This window comes from Streptopelia decaocto (assembly GCF_964273445.1).
Source record: "Streptopelia decaocto genome assembly, chromosome: 2".
NCBI classification, from domain to species: domain Eukaryota; kingdom Metazoa; phylum Chordata; class Aves; order Columbiformes; family Columbidae; genus Streptopelia; species Streptopelia decaocto.
Window position 1 is genome coordinate 120,006,042 of NC_138655.1, and position 27,524 is coordinate 120,033,565.

The following is a 27,524-nucleotide window of genomic DNA, read 5'->3' on the forward strand; positions in this document are numbered from 1 at the left end:
TGATTCCCAAGACAAAAATGTTTATTTGTACTAGCTCTTCAAATGGGTATAACTTCACAATCTTAAAATAAAAATCAGTACACATGTCTAGGGCAAGTTGAGTATGCATCATTAGAAGATAGTGCCTTCCTTAGATTACTAATATTCATAAATCAATAATTAGTTACAAATTTATGACGTTGTATGCAAAAACCTTACACAGGGCTTAATGTTTTCAGTACAACTATCCTGGTTAGTAGGCAAAACAGAGTGTTTGTAGAACGGGATTCTCATCATTCAGTTTCCAAATAATATCACAGTCTTTTAAGGAGTAGTAAATATTAGTGGGGAAAAAATACCTAGTGCCAAGCTGAATGTTCTCAAGCACTGAAAAGCAAATGCAAATGGTGAAGTATTTATAAAATTTTAAATAAATTATTTTAGTTACTGAAACCTCACTTTTTGTCTGAAAAGAACAAGAATATAATTACAGACTGGATGAAAGGATTAAATAAAAACCTGTTCTATGGATTTACCTTAGAATAGGGTTCTGTACAAAACAAGAACAATTAAGATTTTGGGGGTTCAGTGGTAGAAGTAGTATTGGAATAATAAAGAAATAATCTTAAAATATATATTAATTTATCACATTTAGCTCATATAGCCCTTTATGTATCTTACAAAATGCTACTGTTCTACATACTACATGTAAAAAAAAGTTTATATATATGTATATATACACATAGAAAGGCAAAGTCAATCAGCTTGGTATTAAAAAAAACAACACAAAGCATGAACACTGGAAGTTATGCAATAATGAGGAGTGTTTGCTCCATGTGTGCGTTAGTGTAGCAGTGCTGCCAACCTTAACACGTCCATGTAATTGTCTAAGCAGAGCGCTTACTCCAAGTCGGCTCTACCAGTGATTTCCACAACTGCCACAGAGATCTGATGTTACTTAACTTCTAGCCATCTGTTATATTTAGCACTAAATTGGAAATAAGGCAAAATCACTTCTATCATCGATGAATATCTGATGACAGCCACAAGATCTTCCAAAAATTAATGCAAAACATTATAGGAGCACAAGAAATGGTACCCCTGAGCTGAAGCATCTTCCTGTCTGTACAAAGCTGCCCCAGCACTGACCTGTTTCACAGTAATCCAGGTTATTTAAGTACAGATAACAATCACTCCCAGGCATCCTCTTTGTTTTAGCAAGTTTTGAATTATAATTTAAAGCTGCAGGATGGACTTGTGCTCATGATTTCTTGTTTAAAAACATCACTTAGAAAAGTGAACAACAGTTCTGATACTGCTCAGAGTTTTGGAGTGGATATTCAGAGCGGATGGGCATTCTTGTTGAGCTCTGTAAATCTCAATGTGAACCCCTGTCTCTCAGCTGCAGGAATGAGTCCACTCTTTATGTACCTAGCATATATTTTACCAAAAAAAACAGGGTTTAGTATAGAAGAAAAAATAATTTATCTATCTTCTCTCGCATCAACCTTCTTAAAAACAAAACATGACCAAGCTAACCCCATCTCCAAACTCCATAAAATGACAATTTTTTCACTAAAAAAATAAAATCAACCTCCCTCATAAAGCAAAGGTGCCTGAAAAAAAACTAGTTGAGGTACCTGGGGAATAAAAGACAGATGCCTTTGAGAAGCCTTCTGGGAGACTGGTCATAAAGGACTTCATCCAGCACCCATTAAAATCTTGCCCAGTGAGAAAGTAACTTCAGAATTCATAATTTCTCTGGGGAGGCTTGTTCAGGACTATAGCCCAGTTGATGTGTTTGTCACTGGCAGGCACTGAAATGAATGCAGTCAGTATACTGGCACATAACCCTTATGACAACACAACCATGAGCTACCAGGGAATTCCCCAAATATCCCTTGGACTGTCCTGTGGAGCGCAACACTTTGTGGCTGATGGTTCAGCCAGAAACACAGCATGACAATTTGGAGCAGGGGATACCCCAACAGCATCCTTCGCTACCCACCAAACAGTAACAGTGAAGAACAACCACAGGTGCAGCACTAAAATGAACCATAGGCTCCAGGGTTCAGAATCCCTCAGGATTGTTTTGGGGAATGGGATTCTAGAAGAACCCAACACCTGGGAATGGCAGGGGAGAAATGGAGAAATACAAAAATGCAAAGATTAAAAAACAGAAGGGGAGGTAATGATCCCCCTCCAGCACATTCTGTTTCAAACAGTGTAATTAAAAACCTTAAATTCACTTAGAAGTTGGTTTCAAAATAGTTTGACAGCTTTGAAGACTTAAAAAAAAAAAAAAGAAAAGATTCTTCACCAGAGTTCATGAAAATATCCCTGTAGCCCCATGAATAACTGCTGCCACTTGTTTTGCATTAATATTGCTTAAATTAATAAATTGTAAGCATGCAAAATGTTAAAATTTCGATGTGTATGCAGAATAAAACCAAGTTCTAACAGAAACACTCTAATATTTCAAGGTCACAGGCTTGATTCATTCTCCATCAAAACTAGTGGGATTCTTCCCATGGTGTCCAGTGGATTTTGGACTAGGCCTTAGTAAGAGACAAGAAAACAATGTGGTTTATGGTGTAGGAACACACACAAAGCACGCTTGGTTATATACACTGGACATGTAGTGCAACTTTTGCATTGCACATCTTAAAACAGTTGTATTTTAGCCAATAAAACAACAATCACCAAGTCAATACCGCATGCTATGCCGAACTAGGCTGTATAGCAAAAAACAATACCCATCCAGAGACATTCATGTTGTTACTGTCGCCTAGTGAGCAGTTTTGAAGGAAGCTTAATGATACATCCATTCACGTGAAGCCAGATCTAAACTTGAAAGGCAGAAAGCTGCACTTGTATGACGTCCTGATTGATTTTATATGTGCTCTGGATGACTCTGCAGGCAGGTTATCATCTCTCTGACAGGCTTCCCTTCATAGCAGATTTGATACACAGCAGTGAACAGTGGAAACCTGAGGAAACGGTGGGGAAAGCAAACACAGCGTAAGTTTTTTCTGTAACATTTTCTCAAATGGAAGAAATCAAATGGGGTGACGAGAGGGAGAAGAAAGAGAATGAAAAATCAACTTCTTTTAATATTTGTCAAGTGCTAATGCTGGGCTGAAAAGCACTGGATAAATAGAGAACCTCCATGCATCTCCAAATTGAGTCACTCTCAGAGCCCAGCTATCTATAATAGAGCCTTCAACATTCATTATGTATGGCACAACCATTAAGTGATGTAAAACTAAAAAAATTAAAACCACTTGCATCTTCCTTATAGCAGTACTCACCTATGGTTAGAAAGGATGACTCGTCCATCATTTATGTATTATCAAATTATTGCTCAGAGATAATGCAATTGCAGACTATGACACAAAGAGACGCAAGAAGAAACTGAAGGGCAAGTTTTTTAATGAGTCCAAAATTAAATATGGATTTTCATACACTAAAAGCATCTTGCCTTTTTTCTTTTTTAAATTGACCACTTTTCCAAAAACCTCCAGATTACTCAGGTTTCTCTAATAATCTGAAGGCTTGTTACAACCAAGACACTTTACAGAAATATATATTTGCTTTCTGTCCATCCTGAACAGTGACAGCCAGACGAGTCCCATTTTCATACAGAGCTTGATCAATTTTAGGGATTAATTATCTGTTCACCAAAATAAATATACCATTTCAGCCTTTTATAAATTCTGACCAAACACCCTGTGTTATTTTGGTTGAAAGGAGCATTTGAGATGGTGATACAGTTAATTTCCGAGTGACTCAGAATACATCTGGACTAGGACTTTCTCCTCAGAAAAGCAGCCCCATCAGTCACTCTGAAGATTTCCCTGTAACGCACAACTGCAGGATAGAACAGAACCCCCAACCAGTCCTGAGCACCAGATCCGCTCACCAATACACTCTGCAAGCAGGTGTTATACTCAGCTCACTCTGGTATCACCACACAGCTCTGAACAAGGCTCCTTGGAACAAACCAGAGGTCACACGAGAAACAAGAGCCACCCAAGAGCACCATTATGCCTGAAGACTACTGTGTTCTCAGGGACACGTACAGGATTTGTACTTGGCTGAATGCAAAACTTTGCATTACCAGGGGAAAAAAAGCGGAGGAATGGACATGCTTGTGAATTTAGTCCACCGTTTCTATGGCTTTTATTACAAGTGCTCAATTCAAAGTGTAGAATTTCATTTTTATCGGAAACATTTTAACGTCCTGCTACTAAACGCATATCCATTTATTTTGCCTTACTTTTGTGGAAAACCAGGCAGAAATAGCAGCAATAGCAAAACTATTTGAGATCAATCCAAGTGACTTGATTTTTGGTTTTTATTTCATTGATGGAACCAAAATTAGCACGTAGCCACAAAGCTGCTCTTTCAAATCCAATGCTACACTGTTTAGGTTGCAAAACCCTTAGAAAATATGTAGAACAAAAATTTACACAAATAATTTTGCATTAATTAGCCCCACTTATCGCTTACTTTGTATAATATATTGGGCCAGGAGGGGCTGAATTTGCTTTTACTGTAATAACTTGAATGTAAGCACTAAAATAAAGTTTGTTATGCCTGCATGAGAGGTGGCCACAAAACATGTAGACATTCTGAAGCAAAAGCTGGTTTTCACACAGCTTTAGATACAATACTGGCAGTTACTTCTCAGTGAAGAAGTACCACTACCACAAACCACATCTTGGTATGTTAAGTCTTGCTGTTTGACACAGAGAACATTGCTGTGCAGTGCACAGGTCTGCCCCATTTCACACAGGGAAAGCAGAATCGAGGCTGACTGCAGGCTCATGGTTGGCAAACTCGAGATGCATCTTATGTCTGAGCACGTTAAGAGGGCTAGTTCTACAACTGTTGAAATGAAAAAAACAATTGCACTGTAAATATCAATAGGCATCAACCCTGCTATCAAGGCTCTTGTACTGAACTTTGACTTTTGCATATTTCTATGTAGCCTTGGGACTCTTTTTGTAAGATGAGAGTATGAAATTTTACTCTTATGAAAAACACTTTTAAAGTTGCTTTCGAAAGTCTTGTTGAATGAGACCTTTTATGAAGAACTGACACATACAGATTTTGGTATATTAAACAGAAATTAGCAACTCTCTGTTCTCTTATCTTTCATTAAAAACACAACCCAAACTTCTGTTATGCACTCTATTTGTTGTAACATACAACAGGGAAAAAAAAACCAAAACAACCAACCAACCAACAACCCCTCCCCACAGCATCCTGTCTCATTTAGGGAATCATAAACAGCAAAGGCTGAAGCCAACATTTTAATTAGATTTTTTTTTCTGCATTTAGCTTAATTACTGTACACTGCAGAGACAGACTTGGGTGTCTTACTCCAAAAGATAATGTTAAAAACAATAAGTAACTCAATGCAGTTGATCCATTAGAACTAGACTTTAAAAACTTAAAAAGTAACAAGGCTTGGTCTTCTGACTGGCAGTCATTTATTTTCTGATTTTACCTCCTCTACAAACAGGAACAGGTAAAGATAATGCATCCCTTAATATCATAAGGAGCCAGCTGTGTGTGTGGCTTTAGGAGCTGTACATGTTCTGACTTGAATACAAATCAACAAGCCAGGATAACTTGCTTAATTTCATACCACAAAAAAAAATACCTGACCTGCACAAGCAGATGGCAGGTTTTACCCTACAGCAAACTGGAAGTCACATCAGGAAAGAGAACTGCAGTATCTAAGCAAAAAACAATGTGGACAGAAGCAGACATTCTATTCAGCTACACAGATCCTTAGTAACAAAGATCTTGTCCTTGGAGATAAGCAATGAATTTACTACTATGAAATGAGCCATAGAGCCTCTTCACAAGTTTCTTTAGGAAGCTCAGCTTCTATTTTCATGTATTTTATTCTTTTCACATGTTAAGCATCTGCTTTTCTGTGATAGCAGGAGGCAATAATACATTCTGTAAACAGAAGTGCATTCACAAATTTAATGTCATGCTACTAGCTCTATCCACAGCAATATTATTTTGAGCTTTTATTAACTTCTCTCCGTGATTTTTAATTGGGAATTGAGCTACGCTTCTTCCAGTGATTTTCTTTTTGGCTATTACCTTCATGAAGATATCAAGACTAAAAGATGGAAAAAGGGTTACGGAGATTAAAAAAGAGTACATGTGGGACTTGCTTTATCTGTTCTTACTTACTTTTCCAGCATTCCTTTCTGCTTGAGGATGCGATACACTTCTGCAGAAGTCTGTGGCCCTTGCAGTTTCTGACCATTCAGCATTTCTTGCTCCAGTTCTTCAATAGACTAAACAGCAGAGGAGTGGAAAAAAAAAAGGAAGAAAATGAAACTATGATAAAGTTTTCATAAGCTTTGCAACATCATCTGGATGGAAAAAAGATGATGTTACAGAGGGGTTTTTTATTTTCTCAGAAGTGTACTTGAGTAAGCATCTATAATATCCTCCTATATTCTTGTTTGTAGATATTCTCCTCCTTAAATCTGCATCTCCCAACATCTTACCCCTCCAGCTTCTTTTTTTTTTTTTAATCACCCTTCCTTTCTAACACCTTTACACTCATTCTAGCCTTGTAAGACACTCAAAATTGAGTACTCACTCAGTACACCTAACAAGTCTCAGGTAACTGTACTATTACTCAACAAACCAGGAGTGCTAGTACTTGCAACAACACGTATCGCCAGGTGAGTAACGTACCTTTCCAGTTTTAACGAACGCTTCTGCTACACGTCGATTCCGGCCACCATAACACGTTGTGATGAGATCAGCAACTCCACAGCTCTCCAGGAAAGTGGCAGTAGACACCCGTCCTTTGCAAAAAATTTTGGCAAAGGCAATCATCTCCATTAGGCCAAGGCGAATAACGGCAGCTTTGGTATTGTCACCACAGCAAAGACCATCACAGAACCCAGCTCCTACTGCCACTATATTCTAACGAGAAGAGAAAAAAACAAATGGGCAATGAGTCAATTATTGCTTATAGAAGCCTAGAAAACACTAAAGCACAGAGCGCACATGTCATTAAGAACTGCAAATACTTTATTAATGTAATATTAGGGGGTTTTTATTTTATTGTTGTTGTTGTTTTTTTTATTTTGGAGTTTATGGGATAACCTTAAAAAAATATGACAAGTCTTACATTACTAAGTATTTCCAAGGATAAAAGCATAGTTAAAGGTTTGGAACAAGCTGCCCTGGAGGCTGTGGAGCTATTATTATTGACTCTCTTCAAGATCAAACAGTTTACACTACACCCAAACAAGGCTTTATCTAGATTGAGCTGTTTCTGCCCTCAGGAAGAGGTAAAGCTAGACTGACATCCCACAGCCCTTTTATCTATATTTTCTTTATGATTAAAGTAATATTGAATCTAAGAAGCATTGATTGATTTCCATACTGATATACTAAGGGACCAAATTCAGCCAAGCTAGTTGTGTTCAGCCCTTTTAGGTATGCAGAGTTCCTGTAACAGTAATAGTTAATCAAGGGTCTCCAGAAGGTTCATGACACGGGAAGACCTTACACCTAAGGAATTTTTTTTTTCTTAGACCTGGTGACAGCTTTCTACAAAGAACATACAATTTCTTTGTGAAGAATCAGCTATACAGTCCCTTCTTTGGTTTACAAATATAGACATTAGTTGAGACATGTTTCAGTGAAATGACTATAAAAGCTATTTTCTGGCCTAGGAGTCAGAGACTAGCCCTGGTTAGCTTGCCCCCACCAAAAAAAAAACCAAACCCCAAAACCAAAACCCAAGCACCAATAAAGCAAACAATGAGGCAATACATGTAGTAATGCCTTTCTGAATGCAACAACACCAGCAGTGACCTCAACAGAAACCACAGGAAAACCAACATTATGGCACCTCATGTAGCACCTCATGCAGGGAAAAAAAAAACCACCAATCAAACCAACTGTTGCTAAAGAAACAGCAACAGTGTGAAGTTGCTAATGAAAGCAACAAGCTGGTTAACAGCTGGTTTCGTTTTGGTTTATCGGACTGTCAGAACAAAAAACTGCAGGCAACTGCAGTGCTGTGTGGCCAACTGTGGCTAGGTGACTCTCAACTGAATAAGGTCAGCAGACAAGTTATTGCTTTTTGAGCAACAATCTGAGGTCTAAATGTGATCCTAAAAATTGCAGACAGATATCACAACATCAGACCTGAAGCAGCAAAAGATGATCAGACTTTCAAAGCTGAGATCATCTTTAGATCATCTGTGATGATTCAGTCAAGGTCTGTTTTCATCAGCCACCTCTCCCAAAGCAATATTTGTTCATTTGGTGGCAAAGCAAGAGGAAGTCAAACAGATATTTAAGAAGTTTTCAGATGGGATGACCCATTTAACTGCAATTTACACCTACGTGAAGTCTGGAAGTGTTTAGTGCTCAGCTAAAAACAAAAACATTTTTGAACAACCTCTGGGCTTTTTCCATGTACTTCTTGAACACTCCAAAACTAAAGCTTCCCCTTCCCTCCAGCTTTGCCTGCTTCGACTTTCCTTCCCACTTTGAAGCAGCCTACCTGATCACAATTTGCAGTATGATTTGGCCTATGGTATTGTATTGTTTACTTCTACCTTTTGCAATGTTTGTCTTTGGAGCAACAGAAATACTGTTTTAAGTCATACCAGGATTAGTTACTTCTAAGGAAAGGGGTAGGGAAGAAGAGAAGTTCTGAGTCTAACTCTGAAACACTAAGCTCCTTGTTTGTACAATGTCCCCATTGTATGTTCTTACCCGTAGTTTGCAAATAATGAGGAAACAAGACAACTGATTATGCTCTAGATACCCACCCACACCTAGGAGACTGTTATATCCTTGTCTACATAAGCCTGAGGCCACAACTATGAATTTACAAGCTGTACCATCTGGTTGCATTTAAATGCTTGAAGAATCTCTCTCTTGTGTCTAATGTACTGTAGAGAACTGAATTATACCACATTGAAAGTTACACCTTACTGAAAGATGAGCCAGTCCTTTTAAAAACAAAACAACAAAAAAATCTCACAAAACTTGAGACTGAGTAATCTTTCTGTACAAAACAAGACCAAAATAGGCAGCTTGGTACTTGCAATCTCTGGGTGCAAGCACTAAGTCAAGTTTGTTTCAGGAAGATGCATAAGCAAAATACAAATTAAGACACAAGAGCCTAATGGCACTAGCACTACAGTGATCCTCTGAAAAGCAGACTTGGGGCAGGAGGAGAATCGCACATCTATCTGGCCAAAACGTCTTTCTATACCTCAAGTTACAAATGTTCCTGCAAATGCGATGGGTATACATTTGTGCACGAGGAGAGAGCCCACGTTTCCATGAGCTCAATGACTGACTGTATCTGCATACACAACATGGGGGTCTGATGGCCCAATAAACCATGGTGACTTTAGCCTACAGATAAATCTGTTGTTCCAAAGGTTCAAAAATACTGTCACAACAACCCCGAAATTACTGCAACACAGCATTCCTCTTGGCCTGAGGGATTCAGAGCTCTGAAAACTACTTCATGCTTGAGCAAACACATTTCCCCCATCTCAGCATTAACAGCTTTTTACATGAAAGCATGCATCCTGTAAGCAAGACACACAGGATGTTTCTATATTGCACATGGTATTAAACTACTAAAACACTCTGCAATAAGAGGTGAGTCTTTAGCTGGTCTGGTATCCAGAAGCAGACATTAGTCTTAGTCCTAGTTATTCTAGAACATGAGCAAGGACTGGACTCATTCTATCACCAGGACAGTGAATCTATACTCCAGAAAAGAAATGTTGATGCCAGGCAGTGCTCTCAGTGTGTGTCAAAGCAAGTGAGAAAACGTGTCTTTTACTTGCACATGACCTGCTGCAAATATGCCAGAGGTCACAAATGCAAGGCCAATAGTTGACCAAGGAACCAAGGTTAACAAGTCTACAGACTTTGCTGACATTGTTCTCTTATATAGTCAGTGCTCAGAAATATCCAGTTTACAGTAAATTTGTGGAGTGCTCATGAAGAGAGCTTCAGAGGCCAGCTCTGAGGTAACCATTACCTCTCCATAATTAAATGGATCAATAGAGAACTGAGCAGAAATGTTAATTGACCTGGGACATCCAGCCTTCCTTGAGGTAATGTCACAGCTCAGCACAGCCTGCTTTCCCTCCTACTGGCACATGAACTTGGAGAAGCTTCTTGCTTCACATCATGGCTGAGAGAGGTCAAATGAAGATTCAACAAATCAAAGATAGTATCAGCAGGACTGTCAGAGAGGTTAAGCATAAACTGCTTGCTTGCTCCTGGCAAACTTGAAAGTAAATAATGAGTTGAAAGTCAAATTAATCTCGAGAAAGAGTAATTACCACAATCAACTTCTTCAGTACCTAGACTGTCTATCCAACAGCGACTGCCACAAACACACTTTGCAGGACCAGCTTTGTAAGTAATAATGCTGGGTTACAATAAATCATTATTATACTTCTTACTACTTTGCCTAAGGCTAAGCTGGAGCCCTAAGATTTAGAGATGTGCCTGAAGCAACCTGAAAGGCAACCACAGCTGCTGCTCCTTCCTACAGTCACCGTCACCTATGCCTCAGTCCTTGGCTGCTGCCACTTGATGGAGTTTAACTCTCCACATCCCTGAACAAATACATCAGGCAGCTGGAGCATGGCCATTTTGCTGTATCCAGAGATTAGATTCTCACTTCTCCTTCACTGACGTTCATCCCTGTCACTGCTGTACTGGGTAAGTCATTCCAGTACAGTTTACACCCAAGAGTGCAACTACCAATGTTTATATTGCCTCTCAACTATGCTGTGAAGTTCATACACCCGCTGTGTCTTGCCTCACGCCTGTGTGGTTTGATAGTAAGACCACATGCTGACACAGGCACTACAGACTCTGAGGAGACCTCAGTAATGACAATTTCAGATTTGCTACTCTGCAGTATCACATCCATCAGCATCCAGGAGCACATCCGTATGTCTGCATAGCTGCACATACTGCTCTTACAGCGCTGTCATGACCTTTAAGTACTTCCTAAGAAGGTCCCTTCATTGTCTGACGAATGGCAGCTGGAACTTGTTGGTGGGGTCAGGCTGCCTCTAAAGCCAACTGGACACCCTGAAACGGAACTATCCAAATTAGAAGTTTGTTAAATATCTGACCTCAAACCTTAGAAAAGGTCAACAAATAAACATGAAATATGCTTCAGTTCTCAAAAGAAAAAAATCCCAATAGGGAAGAACACACCAAGAGCTTTTTGTTCCTATAGCAAACAAGTAACCATAGACAGCTTTTTTCCTCAGTATCATCAGATTTTATCAAGCGACAGCCATTGCCTATTCAGCCAGCCTCCAAGCTGACGCAAGACTGCAGTTTCACTATGCTGATTTCTATACTTCAATACGTCTCCATCAGCCAATTGTCGCAAAAAATAAATACAGTAAATGAAGTGGATATTCAATATATCTATGCATTTCTATGTATATAAATAGCAATCAAGCACATGCTCTTTCATGATCAACCAGCTGCAATACCTATTATTACAGTCTGAATTCAAATATGCTTCAAAAACTAAATGTCAAATAAAAAATTATTTTAGCATTATTGTAAGGAAAAGCTGTGCTCAGAGCACTCTGTTACCCTTCTGTATTTTTTACCAACCACCCATGTTGAAAATCTTTCCTGCTTAGAAAGGCTTTCAGAAATAAAAGAGTGAGGTAAGTATAGATTTTTAACAAGATCTAGTCTATTATGCCAGAAATACCAGAAAAGTCTCCTTTTCCCAAGGTGGTATTTATAGAAAAATGCAGAGGCTGGGAGAATATACTATTTCTCATAGTGTACTATTTCTCATCCTTTAAATACCACTACAAGAGTTGCTTTTACTATTTCCACATCCAAAAAGACAGTCTGGACTGGCATATGTGCCTGTTTACTTCTGTCCTCCAAGCTGTAGCTTGCTGACATCCTGAATTGGCGCTGCTACAGAAAGAGTGGAACTTCCCTTTTTACACCTGTCTCTTCACACATGACACTGTTATCTTTTGCAGTAGGAATTTCCTCCTTCCAGCACGTAAAATAACGTCAATTTTTACTATTTTTTCATGAAGCAACTTTCCAAGTTTAAGAAAGTAACTGTCAGATGACAGAAGCTGTACTTCATATTTTTCCCTAAAAACAATCACATGAGAAGATGCTTATTTTTCACATTTTTAATTACAAAGATTATCAGATTAATTTTAAAGAAGCAAAGTGCTTGTTGTTACCATTAGCAAACAATTCTCCTAATAATAAGAACGCACACCTTCTAAGAAAAAAAGCTCAAGTTTTAAGTTCACTATTCACATCGGAGCTTTGCATTTTCCTTTACACCGGCAATAAAAACAAACCCATCTGTTTAATTTTACTTTATTATCTTCCAGAGGCACACATGCTCCCAATGCATTAATAAAATTTTGCAATGTTTGAGTTAATAAAAGCTCAGAAAATTATTCACATGCTGTGAGCACAAGATTTAAGATTAAACTAGAAAGCGTTTTAAATTTAAGGAAGACCATACGTTTAAAACACATCACCCATACTAGCATGGCTGATCTATGCTATTTATACCAGTTCATGCCTTTTACTCAGTCAAGAAATCCATAGTATTTTTAAACAAGGTAATCTATCCTTAATTCACTTCTTGTTCAGAGTTCATACCATGCATTTCTTTGGAAGTCTCGACTCAACAAAATATACTGCAATCAAAACCAAATGACCATAGCACACAGAATACATACAGCTTTTTAGAAATGTAACTAGAGACTACAGTCTGCAGGATGCATGCTGAATAACGAAGCACGAGAGAAGAACAAAACAAGGCTACAAAGAAAATACACAAGTTTCACCTCAGTATTTTCACAAGTCAAGAATAACAGTTTATTTATATTTTTCTGCACTTCCAAAGAGATAACTGGTATCTTGCCTACTTGGACCATTACAGTGGAGTTTGAGTGGATGCTGACTAGCTGCTCATGATGGGCACACTCATCTCTACTGCCCTTTCAGAAGATTTGTCTGAAATAAAGGTCACCTGGGACAGAACTCCTCTATCAATCAAGTTAGCCAGAAACGATCACGCCAAGCAAATTTCAAAGAAAAATAAATCTGTAAAACTTTTTCACTGATTTCATGGGTCTATACACAGGGGTTTCTTTCCTGCTAACCTCCCACATCGCCATAGCATTTTGAAGCAATGTCTGCAGAGCCAAACTATGAGCTCCACAATTTTGAGAAATTGCTATAAATACAATAACTCCAAAGTATGTTACACCAAAGTGAATCCCATTAACCCAGTTCACAGCCCTGTGACTGCCTCCTTCTCAGGACTTCCAATATGACATCTCTCAAAATTATCAAGAAAACCAGTATGCCAAAAATTATGTTATTATAGCTATCAATGTACCTCCCACTGAGCAGGAATCAGAACTCCTTAGCATAAAAACATCATTCATTGGCTTGGTAGCTTTGCAAGTTAATAGTGTAGTTTACACATAGTTTAACAGAGAAAAAAAAAAAAAAAAAAAAAAGTAATACAAAACAATTATCAGAGAAGTAAAAAAATAAAAAAGTCAAATTGTGTACTAAACCACTACATCTATTAGAAATGCTTCCAGGATAGTTATCAGATAAAACGTGAACTACGGTAGTATTGGCCAGGGCTCCAAGTGACTAATGCCTTCTGTTTACAAATGGCCTGTAAATTAACCTGAAAAAAAATAGCAATATGTTTAAGCTAGCCCTTGCCTCCTGTCAGCATCCATTTTGTTACCAAAAAACTTCCAGATAAGTAACTGTCTGAAATAATTTTTTTCCTATTCAAGTCATTTCTGTATGTCGTTATCCACATGAACCTCATGCAGCGTGTGTCCACAAAATAGAAAACACAAGAGTGCTCACGATATGTAAGACAATTAAGAGGGGAATAATTTTTCAACCCACACAAAGGATTAATGCCAACTTCTTTCTCCCTTTCTTTTTGTGAGCACACTGTTGCAAAAAGAAAAAGGGAACTAAAATGGATTTAGAAAGATGTTGATCAGTTAGATGAAATCAACACTTGTTTCATGAATGTGTGTACCCTAAGTGAAAGATGTAGAAAGTGATCACAGGAGATGGTGAGATGAAGGTCTAAAAGCAAACTATCAGAACATACTGCTCCCTAATTTCCCAGCTGGTTGTTCTGGAAATGTTACGTAGTAGTTTTATAAATTATATAAAGTGCAATAAACTTAATTCTTTAAATGAAAACAACTTATTTTCTCTACAAGGATCACCGTTCCATCTGTGTAACAACTGCGGTCTGTTAATCTTACCTTCAGAGCACCACAAAGCTCAACTGTATCTGCATCATCTACTACAGTGATTCGGAAGTTTGGAGTCTGCAGAAGTTCTTTGAAGAGAAGGCCATTTTCCAGGATTTTGCTGCCTGTTGAGAGAGAGAAAGAAAGGCTAAAAGTGAATAATTTATTTGGGTGTTATTTAGCCTTTCCTGTGCAAGCCAAAATATTTAAAAACAGAGGTAAGGTTGTTCTATCTTCACTCTAAACAGACTCCTGTTTTAAGTGACTAAGGACATGTCTATATTGCACTTAAAAGCTCTGCACGGAGTTTTTCTGGACTTCTTCATAATTCATTGTCTGCTCAGCAACAGCTTCTAAATAACAATTCCATTAATTCTCTACAATCTTTTAAAAATAATTCTCCTTTAAAAAACCAGTTAATAATAAAACAAAGGTGAATTAAAAATATAGCAAGTGCAATTCTACCAATTACTTTTAAGCCCTGCATTCCAGAAAAACACCTACTGATAAATGCATGTCAAGGATGCTTTAGTAATTGAGCATGCTGCCACTGACAAATATTTCTAAGCACTAAGAGGTAATTCAACCGCTCAAAAATAAGTTCAGTGCAAAAGCTGTTAATGAGAGGTTAAAAAGCTAAAAATACATAAAACTGGAAAAAAATCATTCAGAAAATATAACATGAACTCTTTCCTATTATGTATGACTACGTGTACGAATACACACACACACCCCCCTAGCTAGACACTGTGAAATCCAGGACTAGGCACATCTTTGTGCTGCAAAGGTGTGCAGACATCTATACAGAATTAAAACAATGTCTAGCTTTTGGAGGAACTAATTATTTTAGAAATTAAAAGATAATGATACCTTAAAGAAAAACCCAAACATGCATAAAGGATCTGTGACCAGAGCTCCTGAGGTGAGGTACAGAATATATAATCATTTATCCATATAAAGCCATGCAGACCCAGGAAAAATCTTAAGCACAGTAATAAAATAAAATTGTTTGTTATGTGGACGGTGATAAGAAGCATGTTCAGTATTTCACCTGCTAAGGTCACAACCATACTGAGACTAGGTAAAACTGTACTCCTCCCTCTCCCTATATTCATGGTATTGTTCTAGTTCTTTTATAAGCGTAAACATTGTAGGAAATTAAACACTGAAATAAGAAGAAGCCAGTAGTTTCTGATAACAACCAGCTAATGATAAAAACTATGAAACTTGAGCTTCTTGGTGTGCAACTGTGAGGACAGGAGCATGTTCTAAATATTCTTATTACTTGGAACAGTACCTATTGTGGTTTCACAGAATTTCTCTGCTGCCACCTCATTGGCAATGTTAGCTCCCATCAGCACACTGATGTCTATTCCCATCTTCTCTCGAATAATATCAGAGATCAGTTTGAGTCCCTCCGGGCCTTCATCTATTCCCTGCAGTCAACATTAAATGGAATTACTAAAAAGCCATTCGTTAGACACAGTAGAGAAGAAAGCACATCATAATTAGTCTTGTCTGTGGGTGAGAACTACAACAAGGCCTACCTAGAGAGCGACCAAAGATGACAGACTTGCTACCAGTGAAACTTCCACTGCTGTTATGACCTCTCCAAGCTTTCTGGTTTTCATAGGCGATAGCACCTTAAGAATTAGGACAAAACTCTAGACAATGGGTGTCAAACTCATTTCCACTGGGAGCCACATCAGCCTTATGGTTGCCTTCAAAGGGCCGAATGTAATTTTAGGATTGTATAAATGTAGGAGTAGTTACATTTATACAGTCCTAAAATTACATTCGGCCCTTTGAAGGCAACCGTAACACTGATGTGATCACTGGTGAAAATGAGTTTGACACCCCTGCTCTAGATGATGTTAACAGTTTTTATTCCATTCCTGATCAAAATCCTGATTCTAAGAAGCGCTGAAATTCAGCTTTGTCAGTTCAGAAACAAAGCTGCTTACTATCAGTGTATCCTTACTGATACTGGTGAAGCATCACCAATCCATTAGTTGTGAATCAGGTCTGTACTTGGATTTAAAATTGCATGAAAACTCAAAAAGTGGCATCCCAATGACTTGTTTTGTGAAGTGGTATCTGAACTGACATATCAGAGACAGATTCCCTAGTATACAATACCAACAACACTTTATTAGTAGAAACCCAGTTTAATAATTTTGAATACTACTACAAATGGACCAGTCATTCACAGATATGTAGAAACTGAACAACGAAGAATAATCTAACTTCTGGAGATAGTTTTAATCTGTATTTATAATGCACTCTTTACAAAGCATGGAAGTAGGGGCAGAAAGAGGACCTCAGAACAGATCACCCCAGAGATTAATGCTGCAATAGAGAAGAGAGTCTGGATTACCTGAACCAAGAACTCCAAATGAGACCACTTTCCTCTCACAAAATCCTCTTCTCCTAGCCTGCTAAATGCAGACTCCTTTTGAGTTTTTGGAACAGCAGCAAGGCAGACAAGCTACTGAAAGGGTCTTTCTTTCCCACACTATACCATCTTTTATACAGTACTGTTTTTTAATGTGGGGGATTTGGTACTTTAGGGGATTGGTTATTTGGAATTGTGACATAAAGGCAAAAAGGCAGTGTTATCTTCTACTACTTCCAGATACACATACACACACTTGTATGTTGTCCATAGTGACATTGCAAGCAAGTGGTCATTTATATTTCCACGGAGCAGAGATGTTATTCCTTAAATAACATGGTGCAATCAAGAGACATGCAGAAATGCCTGTATAAAAACAGCCAATTAAACTATAGACAACAGTGCTTGGATTTCTGCATTATTTTTCAATCTACATCATTTAATCCACAGCTCTGCTTTTTCATCTTTAATGAGCCATACAGAAATAATCTGAAAGCAAGGACACATATACACGCTTTATTTTTCCCTCACAGTGTCAAAAACATCCCCAGAAAATGACTCTAAGACCCCTTCTCCTCAGTAGGCAATTAATAAACAGAAAAGCACACACACATTGGGAACAACTCCAAAAATGTGCATATGTACACAACAATTATTCATCCAAGTGAAAGGAGATCAGGCAGGCTTAGGTGCCAAATTCAGCTCCCTGTGAAACAGATGCACTTCTGACAAAGTCAATGAGAGCTGCAGCTGTTTCTTGTAGAGTTAAATCCAATACTGAATGAGAAGATGACAGGAGAAAAAGCAAACACCCCTCCCTGCCCAAAAACCAAGGATCCCACATGGCAATTTCCACTGGGCAGCAATAACGCCCAGGCAACGCAAGTCCAATTCTGAGGTCTTACTGCTTGCATCGTAACACACGTACCAGAGCAATTCCTGGGGCCTCTATATAGGTAGATGAAAATGAGATTGATGTTGAGGCTTGGTGCAGAGTATTTTGAGTGATCTCCACCTATCCTGCTGCCTGTGCTCACTGCTGTACTGCGTTGTAAGTTGTATGCATTTCCTGGCCCACACCCACATAATAACTTTTTAGGTTTCCATAGACACCAGTGATCAGAACTTATGCGAAGTAACAGAGCTGCAAATGTTGCAATGGGAATGCAGATCAACCATCAGACAAATGTCTTTATTTCCCAAAGACCGAGTTTTATTATCGGACATTAGGCTCTGCTTGAAGATTAGACTGTCAAATAAATAAAGATAAATAGACTAAAAGATGACATGCTGATAACTTGCCAAACAATTTAGAAAGCACAGAAACAAGATGTCCCACTAATTATATTTTTCAGAGCAGAACCGCACTTTAACTGCCAGAGTTAACACAAGCCACTTTAATAGCATTACTGTGGAGCATAATGAGACCACTAAAAATATGACTTTGATGAAAACAGCATGCATAAAGAAGCTGCAAAATTAGAGGAAAGAATGCATTCCTGCCTCTGATACTATTGTGTTAAATCTCTGCCCTTTCTTAAATGATACTTTAAAGTATGCGCAGTTATGCCCTTTCATGAAAGCTAACATGTACTTTGCATTCTTCCGAAAACAAAAAAATTAAAGGGACCTCACACCATTTCTTCCAAAAGACCACTTACTGATGCAGTGTCCCGACATGGGAAGTTGCCTAGTAACCAACTCTGTTTTGCATGGCAGGTGTCACTGTTTTACTTACACGCTTTTTGTTTTGTTGGTTTTTTTCATTCGTTTGGGGTTTGGATTTTTTAGGTTAAGTATCCACCTTTTTTAAAAATTATTATTAATAGCCATTAATTAACACTCTATTAAAGCACTGGTAGCCAATACCCAAAGCACGGAATATAGATATGCTGACATAATCCTCATTTACTCCACCAATTTCATTAGTTATTTTTATCACTAAGCATGTGAGAACATAAACATTTTTCTCCCTTAATCTGCTAAATGTGGTTTATCTTGAGCTTACAGAAGAAAGAGGAACAAATGGAGAACTTCAAAGCAATAAACTTATAGGCATTTAGGACAGTCGTGTGGTTTTGATGCTATGCGTTCAGCTCTTTTAACATTGCTTTATTTTATCCTTCTACAATATGAAAACTTTTTCTACAAAATGCAGCAAGTGCACTTGGGAAGCATTATTTTGTCAAACATCTCAGCAAGATATTAAGTCAGCACTGGTAAAAAAAAATACAGATTTGATGGTCTTAGTTAGCCAAACTAAAGAGACAAGCTTGCAGTAAGCAGTGATAGTGGCGTTTTGTTCAAGCACAAATCCATAAATGTATTATTTTCCAAAAATTGTAGCGGACAGGGGAATGTGTGCTGAGAAAATAGCCTACTCTCAACTAAGTACAAAGCAACAACAGAACAGAATGTTCTGAATCTTGTGGGAACACCTTATTCTTTGCAGCTAAACACACGCAGAAATGGAAAAAAAAAAAAAAAAAGGAGCCCACCCACATTTAAAAATTCTCTTGCCACTAAAACTACAAACAGTCCAGTGAAACACTTGCTGCACCTCTACCTCTCCTGTTTCCTATGCTCAAGCAGTCTTTTTGAGCCATGCTGAACAGGCTCTCATTGCAACATATTTGACATGAACAAGAGCACTATCCTCTCAGTCACATGAAATTCTCTCAGCAGTTCTTAAAATGATCAACTCAGCGTGTGGGATGTGCGGTAACAATCAGAGCATTATGCTTGTGCTCTGTTCTTCATCTAATGATGCATTTGGAAACAACAAAAGACTGGAAAGCTTCCTGGTGCAAAACATATTCTCTCTTTTTAAAAGTCTTGTGAACAGCCTCATTTTCCTCTTCCTGCAAGTGCTAGTGTAAAATAAAACACCACAGAACAATCCACTAATGACTGAGACAAATTCCAGTCTTGCATCTAGTAAAGTTTAATGGAACAACCAAGTGAAGAATGCAAACAGACTTTTCATATCAAAATATCAAGCCATCTTATTTTACAAGATTCCATGACACGTTCTCAGTTATTAATGCACAGTATTTACTATACCTTTATGAGAGTTATACCGAGTGCTTTCTTGGGTACTCGTCCTGTGATTTCATCACAGACTTTATGAATGAACTGATGAGGAATGACAAAAACCAGCAAGTCTGCATCCTGTACAGCTTCGTTAAGGTTTGGGATAGCAACCTGTGTAGTTATGGGAGAGAAAGGCCACATAACTTCTTAAAATTAACACTACACACAAGTGTTATCTGGTAAGTAAAAGCACATTTTGGTCTTATACTGAATGCAACAAACTACTGCGCTTCATCACTGAAAATAAGCAGTAGCATAAACTTCTCAGAAAAACAAAAGAATTTAAGCTTTAAAACAATCTATTTTATGTCTTGAAAGGAGCATCTTCACAGCCACAATCATGGTTAGTGCAACGAAAATTCCATAACATTCAAACAAGGAAGTATAAAATAAGAAGCTGTCTTCTTTTTGACAAAATAATTACAATTTTGGATAAATTATTGCATGCAGAAAAGTAATTCATTTACTTCATTCTTTATACAAATTTCTTCTCCAGGCCTTTTACACCAACTAGTTTATATTCTCTTTCTCTGTACTCATAGACTTTGTTTACCCTTTAAGAAGGTGACTTACTTTAAAGTCACTTGCCAAACTCCACTTTTCCTAACACTTGATGACCACCTGAAAATAAGACTCAAGTTTAAAATGTAGCAATAAGTTCAACCTACTAATAAATAGAACAAACTTGAATCATCAGGTAGAGGAAACACCACACTTGCTGAAGGCTGGGGAAATGGGATTTCAGCGTTATTGTTTAAGAGAAAACTCAATGCACAGCCATTCATGCATTTTCCTGCCCAAAATCCCCAGTGAAATGTCAGCTGCTGCAGTCTCTTCCCATCATGTTTTTGGGGCAAGAGTTACCACCTGTCCATGCAGCATCATGTTACACCAACACCGAATAGATGTGGAGTCCCACTGTTCTGCCCTGGCAGTGTTACATCCAAGACGCTGCTCTGACCGCACACGACTGAAATGCAACTGAGAACCAGATAAACAGCTAACAGCTTTCAGTTTGCTTGAGAAATAATCTGATTCTCATCCTCTAATACTTTCTAAGAGTTTCAGAGTACTTGAAATCCCTTCAGTTCTCACTGACCGGCCAGCTCCTTTCCAAAGTTGAGGCTATTTATTTTTTTAATGGCTACTGTCAGACCTGTTTATCTTGCCCTTGTTTTCCGTTTTGCTTCCCTATACAAAAGCTGAGGTAACATAGAGACAGCAGCGAGACTGGAAAAAAAAAAAGAGAGTGCGTTGGATATACCTACCTGCATAATTGCATAATTTTACTTGTTTCAATCTCTGATCTCAACAATAAAATACCATACAGTCTGAAATACTATAAAACCTAAAGGTGTTAAAACAAATTTATACCTCCATTCACAGCATGAGTAATATTACTTTTGCTCCATAAGTAGAATTTAGCTTCTGATTCTTACCACATTATCTGGCAGCTTGTATCCAGGGAGATATTTTACATTTTCATGTTCATTATTGATGATATCTGTCAGCTTTCTCCCATTAATATTCTCCTCAAAGACCCACATCTTCACTGTGGAAGCAAACTTTTGCAATTTTTTTACATTATTGCCTATTATTTTGGCAACAGCAGAACCCCTGCAAGAAAGAAAATGAAAATATTCTGAAAAAAAAATATTTTGCTCTAGGAAAAAAAAAAATAAATTGTCTTTAAAATAAACAGAAATTCACAGGTTATTGGCCCAGTTACTATGTACCATTTTTGATATAGTAAAACAAGTGCAAAAATACACCAGTCATTCACACCTGCTGCTTTCTCTCAATTTTATCTAGAGCAGGTAGAAGCAAAGCATTTACTGAAAACATCCTCATTTACTTTGTCTGCTCATTGGCTATCCAGTGAGAGTTTGGGTTACTGTATTCCCAAAAATCAAATGGATTATAACTTTAAAGCAGTGGTAAAAGTGACATACTCCATTTTAAAAAATTTATCATTTTCACCTTTGAGAAATGGGAAGCTTTCTTTCCTAAGATGACTGACCCATCAATTGCTGTACAATACTGATATGCATTTGAAGCCAAGAAGCATTTATATCTTGCATAAGTTCTAAGCATTACAGTTATGCTGCTAACCTCACAGAATTCAACTGTGGCAACAGCATCCTCTGAATTTGCAGGCAGACAACTCCAATGCTGTTAGCCTCATTTTTCCCCCCAATAACAGCACACCTGTAGGACAGTGATCAATTTTGCTACTCAAATCTCTAAGCAACAATGAAATTAATCAGAGTTACTGAAGCTACATACAAGAAGTGGAACAAATGCAACCTTCCATTCCTAGCCTGAATGTTCCACGGAAAGAAAGGATGCAATTTCATAAAGCCTGTTAACCTAACTTCCTTTCCTGGGACAAGAAGGCAGCTTCATAATTACTAATAACCTACTAAAGAGACAAAAAAAAAAAAAAAATCAGAAAGATGTGGAAAACAATACAGAGTCACCAGTCTGAGCGTTACATGTGTGTGTTTGTGTTTAAACTGCATGCTTTATTAGCAGCTAAGAACACTTTAACTTTACAAATCTAGTTATAATCACACACTCCCCTAAATTTATTATAGACATTGCTTGTAATAAACTCATAGCTGGCAACTAAACCAAATACATACATTCTGCTCCAAGAGCTTTTAGTATGGCACAACTCATTTTGCTATATTAAAGACATGTGCTACCACAGGCCTAAGGTAACTTTCTAAGTAGTGGCAGAAAAAGTGACAGCATCCTAAGTAGACTTACTTCACTTAGACTGTAAAACTATAAGTCTTAAAAAACTGGGATTTATTTCTCTAATAGCACTTCACACACTACAAATTCCCCTGGGTTCAGGAGACAATACAGAAATGACCAATGTCAGCCATCTCTTATCAAGCTCACATTCTAGATCTGCCTGCACACAGAGTGGTTTCTGCTGCAGTGTTAGACAACTCACCAGCTCAAACCCAAGATTTCAGATCTACGCAAACAGTATGAATCACATTCAACACAACACAGGTATGTGTTCCTCAGAACGTGCTTTGAGTTCCTTGAACAAAAGAACATTTACTACTGCAGTTTTATGTACTAAGTCTGGATCCTGACAAATCATTGTCTTCCACTACCTATTCTGTGTATTTAGTGTTGAAAGACAGAAATAACTGATTCAGCAGTCGACTGACTGGGATTTTCAGTTTGCCAACATCGAGTTTAGCAGCATGTACTACTTGAACAAGACACTAATTCCACTACTATTTACCACCTAAATGCCTTAGCTGTCTTTTTTTCAGCCTTTGAATGCAGTATAAAAAAAAAAAGTGGAAATTTGTATAGCCTTAGTTGCTGAAGTCAAGAAGATTTTCCTGACTGGCTTCTCTAGTTCCGCATTTTGTTATGTTGCAACAACTGTTGCAGGACTGAATTAAGCAAGGTCAACTGACACCAAGTCTTAGTTTGCTCTATGCAAGGTGAAATAGCCAGCTCCCCATACCTATTAATCCAACAAGCAAGCCCATGTTCTCTTCTGTGTCCCAACACTCCTCACTGTGTACTCTGAAATAATTTACTGGAACGCCTGGCTCGTCTTGTGTACTCCTGACACATCACAGGGCAAAGGAATGGGAATGATTGCCAATTTATTCCTAGCAATAACAGCTCTAGTGTGAGCCAGGTTGCAAGACTTGGTGCCTGCAGCAGCTCAGTTACACAAGAAAAACCATAGTGAAAGATTCCCTCCTAAACCTTAACCCTGACATGCTCTGAGGGATGGTTAACACTATTCAAGTAATACAAGGTAGTTTCATGCCAAACAGCAGTCCTCTTCCTGGCAATGAGCAAAGGTATCCCCAAATACAATCATATATACTTTTTACTCTTACCCTGTGTCACAGTTGGTCTGCTTTCCCCTCGGCACTTCAAAAGTGAAATACAACCACAGAAACTCCTGAACTTGCCCTGATAACAGCACTGGTGGTGGTCACAGTACGCAAGTGCAAATATCATTAATTCTAGCTCTGCCATTATAAACCACCTCAGTCAAGTCCCAAGTTTTGCCTCCCACTTTTCTACAGCAAGTTCCCAGGTGTATGAACCCCTCTGTCCTGGCAACCTCTCCTCTTTTCCCAAACTCCACAGTTTCTGGTCAAGTTGAGTGATCAGATTACTTAAGGACTGGTTCTGGCAAAACAGGTATAAATTCTGGTGGTGCACACCTTATTAACCTACCCTGGAAGTGTTATCAGAAGAACACACTATAGTACACGTCCAACACAGCGTTTTCAGTGTTTTAACTGAATCTGGGCACCGTCCTTGAATCCTGAGGCTCTAAGACATATTCCCAAGGAGTGCCCTCTCCACATTCAAGAAAGCTTATTTTAGCCCCTATCTTAAAGATCCTAATACAACCACTTATCCCCCAGCTGAGCAACTCTAAGTGGGCAAGGCCAGCAAAAAGCACAGCTCCTGCTTTTCTATGCCTTGTGAGCCATCTGTCCCATGATCTTCCATCAGGTGTTGAGTGACCCGTGCCAAGTCAACTTCATTGTTAAGGTGACCTTCCGTGTAGCAAACTGACCAAACAAGTCTGACTGGAAGCAGTTTATCATCCAAGGTGGTTGGTTTAACCCTCCTAAACTGTTGCTGTTGTGCCAAGCTCCTTTAGTGATTTTTTTTTTCATCCCAGATGTAGGTTAAAGGGCTGTGAGAAGCCAAAGACACCCATACAGCTACTGGCACTTGTGGGACAGAATCACTGCACACAGAACCTCAAAGCCCCACAGTCTCCAAACTGCTGAAAATGCCAACCACCACTCAGTTCAACTACTTACATGCTTACAATTTAAGCAACACCAGTCACACATTCCCATAATCCAGGCTTCAAAAATATATAACCCAAACATACCAATAAGATGCATATAAGTGCTTCAACTTTTTTCTAGTTACCTGCTTTTGAGCATTAAACACTTCCACTTTAGTACCACAGACCCCAGTTAAAAGACACTTAGATGCACACAGGTGCACAATTCAAATTAAGTCCTATTTAGTTCAATGGTGGCATATTCTATTAAATCACAGTGCTCTTTGCAGTCAGGGTTTGGTGTCTGTCATCCCTTGGACTTTGAGGAAGAAATCACCTACTTCTACAAGAATTATTGTTTTCAGAAACATTAGACGGTTGGGGCTGGGGGGAAGATGGAAGAACTGTTGCAAGTCAAATCATCTGCAATTTAAAAATTTTGGTTACTTTGGTTTCTGCTTTCCTAAAAAAAAAAAACAACCTGGAACACTGCTATCACACAGGAAATAAGCTATCAGTTATTTTAATCCATTTATCCCCCAAAGAAAGAAAAAAGCTGATGTCTGGTAACGGCATTATCTGTTTCTCTTTGCACTGCGGATATGGGCTTTTTGCCACGCAAATATCCATCACATTAGGCGGAAGCTTTTCTTTTTATTCACCTGATCCAATTATGTGGTTATTGCCAGTAGGTAACATCTACAAATCCTTCTGCTCTGCAAGTGTGTTTCACAGTGAATCAAACAAGAAACACAGTCAAACTTCCTGTAAAAATTTTTTGCTAGATTTCAAGTACGGAAGAACAGCAACAACAATACTGCTAAAAGATAGGTCTAACTGCATAGTTTCCTTCTGACGTATATTGCAATGCACAGTACCTCCCTGTTCATCTCACAAGCTGCACTGAAATGTCAGCCATTCCCTCAACAAGCCATCACAAAGAAAAACACAACTCGGCAGTTGCTGGTATTTTTAACTATGCAAAACAGCAGCACCAAAAGCTGTCTGCACAGAGGGTGTGGGGGGCAAGCAACAAGTCTAAGATCACTTTGACAAAAGACGGGTAAGTTCTGTTTAACAAAATGCAGTATCCTGCTCTACACCAAACTCCACTGAGTTTAGATCTAATGTCTTAAAAAACTATGTTATCAGAAAAAAAGTCATGCTTAGCGTTAGTAACTGAAGTGATAAACTGTAAAGATACATTTATATAATACAGTGTGGTTAACTTATTCATGGTAAATAGGGACCTCGGATAAAAACAGCACTCAGGAATGACAGAGAAATTGAAGGAAGGCAAAGGATTATTAACATAATATTCCTCTTGGACAATGATTAGTAAATCTATTGCTTTCAGTGGACACAACAGTAAGTTTATTTAAGTCTAATTATAAACTAGTGATAGATGCAGCAATAAAACCTTGTCTGAAGCCTTCAGAGTGCCTCAGCATAATCAATTTGAAAAAAATATATATTTCAAATAACCTAGCATCTCACAACTCATCTTTGAACTACCTTGGAAAACAGAAAATTTAGGAACACCCAAACCACAGGGTGTTTCAAAAAGATGAACCCACTTTCAAAGCAGTATATTTCATGGTAGCAACACGTTAACATTTAGACAAAAATTTAGAAAAAGTTATCAAGTTTTAGTAACCTTTTTATAAATGCTCTACGGCCTCTGACGTATCACCACAAGAAAAAAGTCTCTGGGTGTAATTTCAAATTGGGGGCATCTTTTGGAAACACCCTATACAGTTCTGGAGAGAAAGGGACTTGTTACAGAAGCTTAGTTAGCAATGACCTGCTGGGGAAAAAAAAACACCACCACCAAAAAAAACAGTATATTTCATGTCTATGCCACCTGACATCGGAAAAACCACACAACAAATACCACATTAAAAATATCCTAAAACCAGTCCTTCACGGAACACATGGGTGCCTCCAAGCACGCCAAAACAGGGTGCTCTGCTCTGCCGCCTCTCCCTCCGTTTACCTCAGGGCAGCACCTCTGCCTCCCAGGGACACCGAGGGCTGGACAAGCCCACCCGCACGCCCAAAAACCCGCCAGAGCCCAAGCCCTGCTGCCGGCGACACCGCGTTTCGCTACCAGCACCGGGGCGCGGCTGCCCTCACCACCGCCACCCCTGAGGGGAGCGCGGCCACGGCGCCAAACCCTCCGGCTGCGGGAACCACAGCAAGGCCCGGGGGAAAGCACGGCCGCAGGGAAGATCAGGCTGCTGAGGTACCAGTCCCTCTCAGGGGCGGCTGCCGCCGCACTCACCAGTTCCCCGAGCCCACGATGCAGACCTTGAGCGGCCCCGCGGAGAGCGCCATGGCAGCACCGCCCGCGCCGCAGCCAACGGCCGCCGCCATGGGCGCTCTGAGGCGACCCGCCTCACGCTCCCCACGCCTCCGCCGGGGGATCGTGCTCACCTCCCTCCGCCCCTGCGGCTTGCTGGGAAGTGTAGTTTCGCTCCGCTCATTCTCTCAGCTTTGCCGCGGCTGTGGAGGGGTCGAGGGCTCCGGCCATGGAGGGCGAGGTGACGGCGACGGCCGTCGCCGTCACCTCGCCCTCCATGGCCGGAGCCCTCGACCACAACAGGGGGCCATATCCTTATTTGTCCCCGCTTTCTCCTCAACTACCACCATACATTTCAGTCATACACACCACAGCAAAACCCCTTTTTGCTCTCTCCTAGTGCAGAGAAGCTGCTAAATTAATGTACACCGTGATGAAGTTATAGAAGACGTGCCATTGTTAATCAATTGACATGATAAATGCTTTCAGACCACCTGCAAAACGAGGTGGGCAAGGTTGGGGTTTTTTTTTCGAATTTTAGATCCTTCTGCATGATGTTTAAGGGAGTGGAGCATCTCCCTTATG

General features: G+C 39.0%; 1 protein-coding gene across 1 annotated transcript; it reads right to left on the bottom strand.

The window, feature by feature from the left end:
- On the bottom strand, window positions 1-27,043 carry GPD1L (glycerol-3-phosphate dehydrogenase 1 like). The gene is made up of 8 exons (XM_082046931.1): window positions 26,922-27,043; window positions 21,273-21,450; window positions 19,804-19,944; window positions 15,643-15,781; window positions 14,358-14,470; window positions 6,715-6,948; window positions 6,199-6,305; window positions 1-2,969 (listed from the first exon to the last, which is right to left on the bottom strand). Exons 1-8 carry the CDS (start codon window positions 27,011-27,013, stop codon window positions 2,873-2,875), a joined length of 1,101 nt encoding a protein of 366 aa, XP_081903057.1. The 5' UTR covers window positions 27,014-27,043; the 3' UTR covers window positions 1-2,872.
- Between the last annotated feature and the right edge of the window lie 481 nt (window positions 27,044-27,524).

What these genes read in the sequence shown, in the direction of transcription:
- GPD1L (XM_082046931.1), bottom strand. Translation starts at nt 27,013, where the DNA reads ATGGCGGCGGCCGTTGGCTGCGGCGCGGGCGGTGCTGCCATGGCGCTC. An exon ending in ACAAGCTGCCAGATAATGTG is followed by an intron (nt 19,945 to 21,272) that starts GTAAGAATCAGA and finishes ATAACTACACAG; the next exon opens with GTTGCTATCCCAAACCTTAA. An exon ending in CAGAAAGGAATGCTGGAAAA is followed by an intron (nt 2,970 to 6,198) that starts GTAAGTAAGAAC and finishes CCGTTTCCTCAG; the next exon opens with GTTTCCACTGTTCACTGCTG.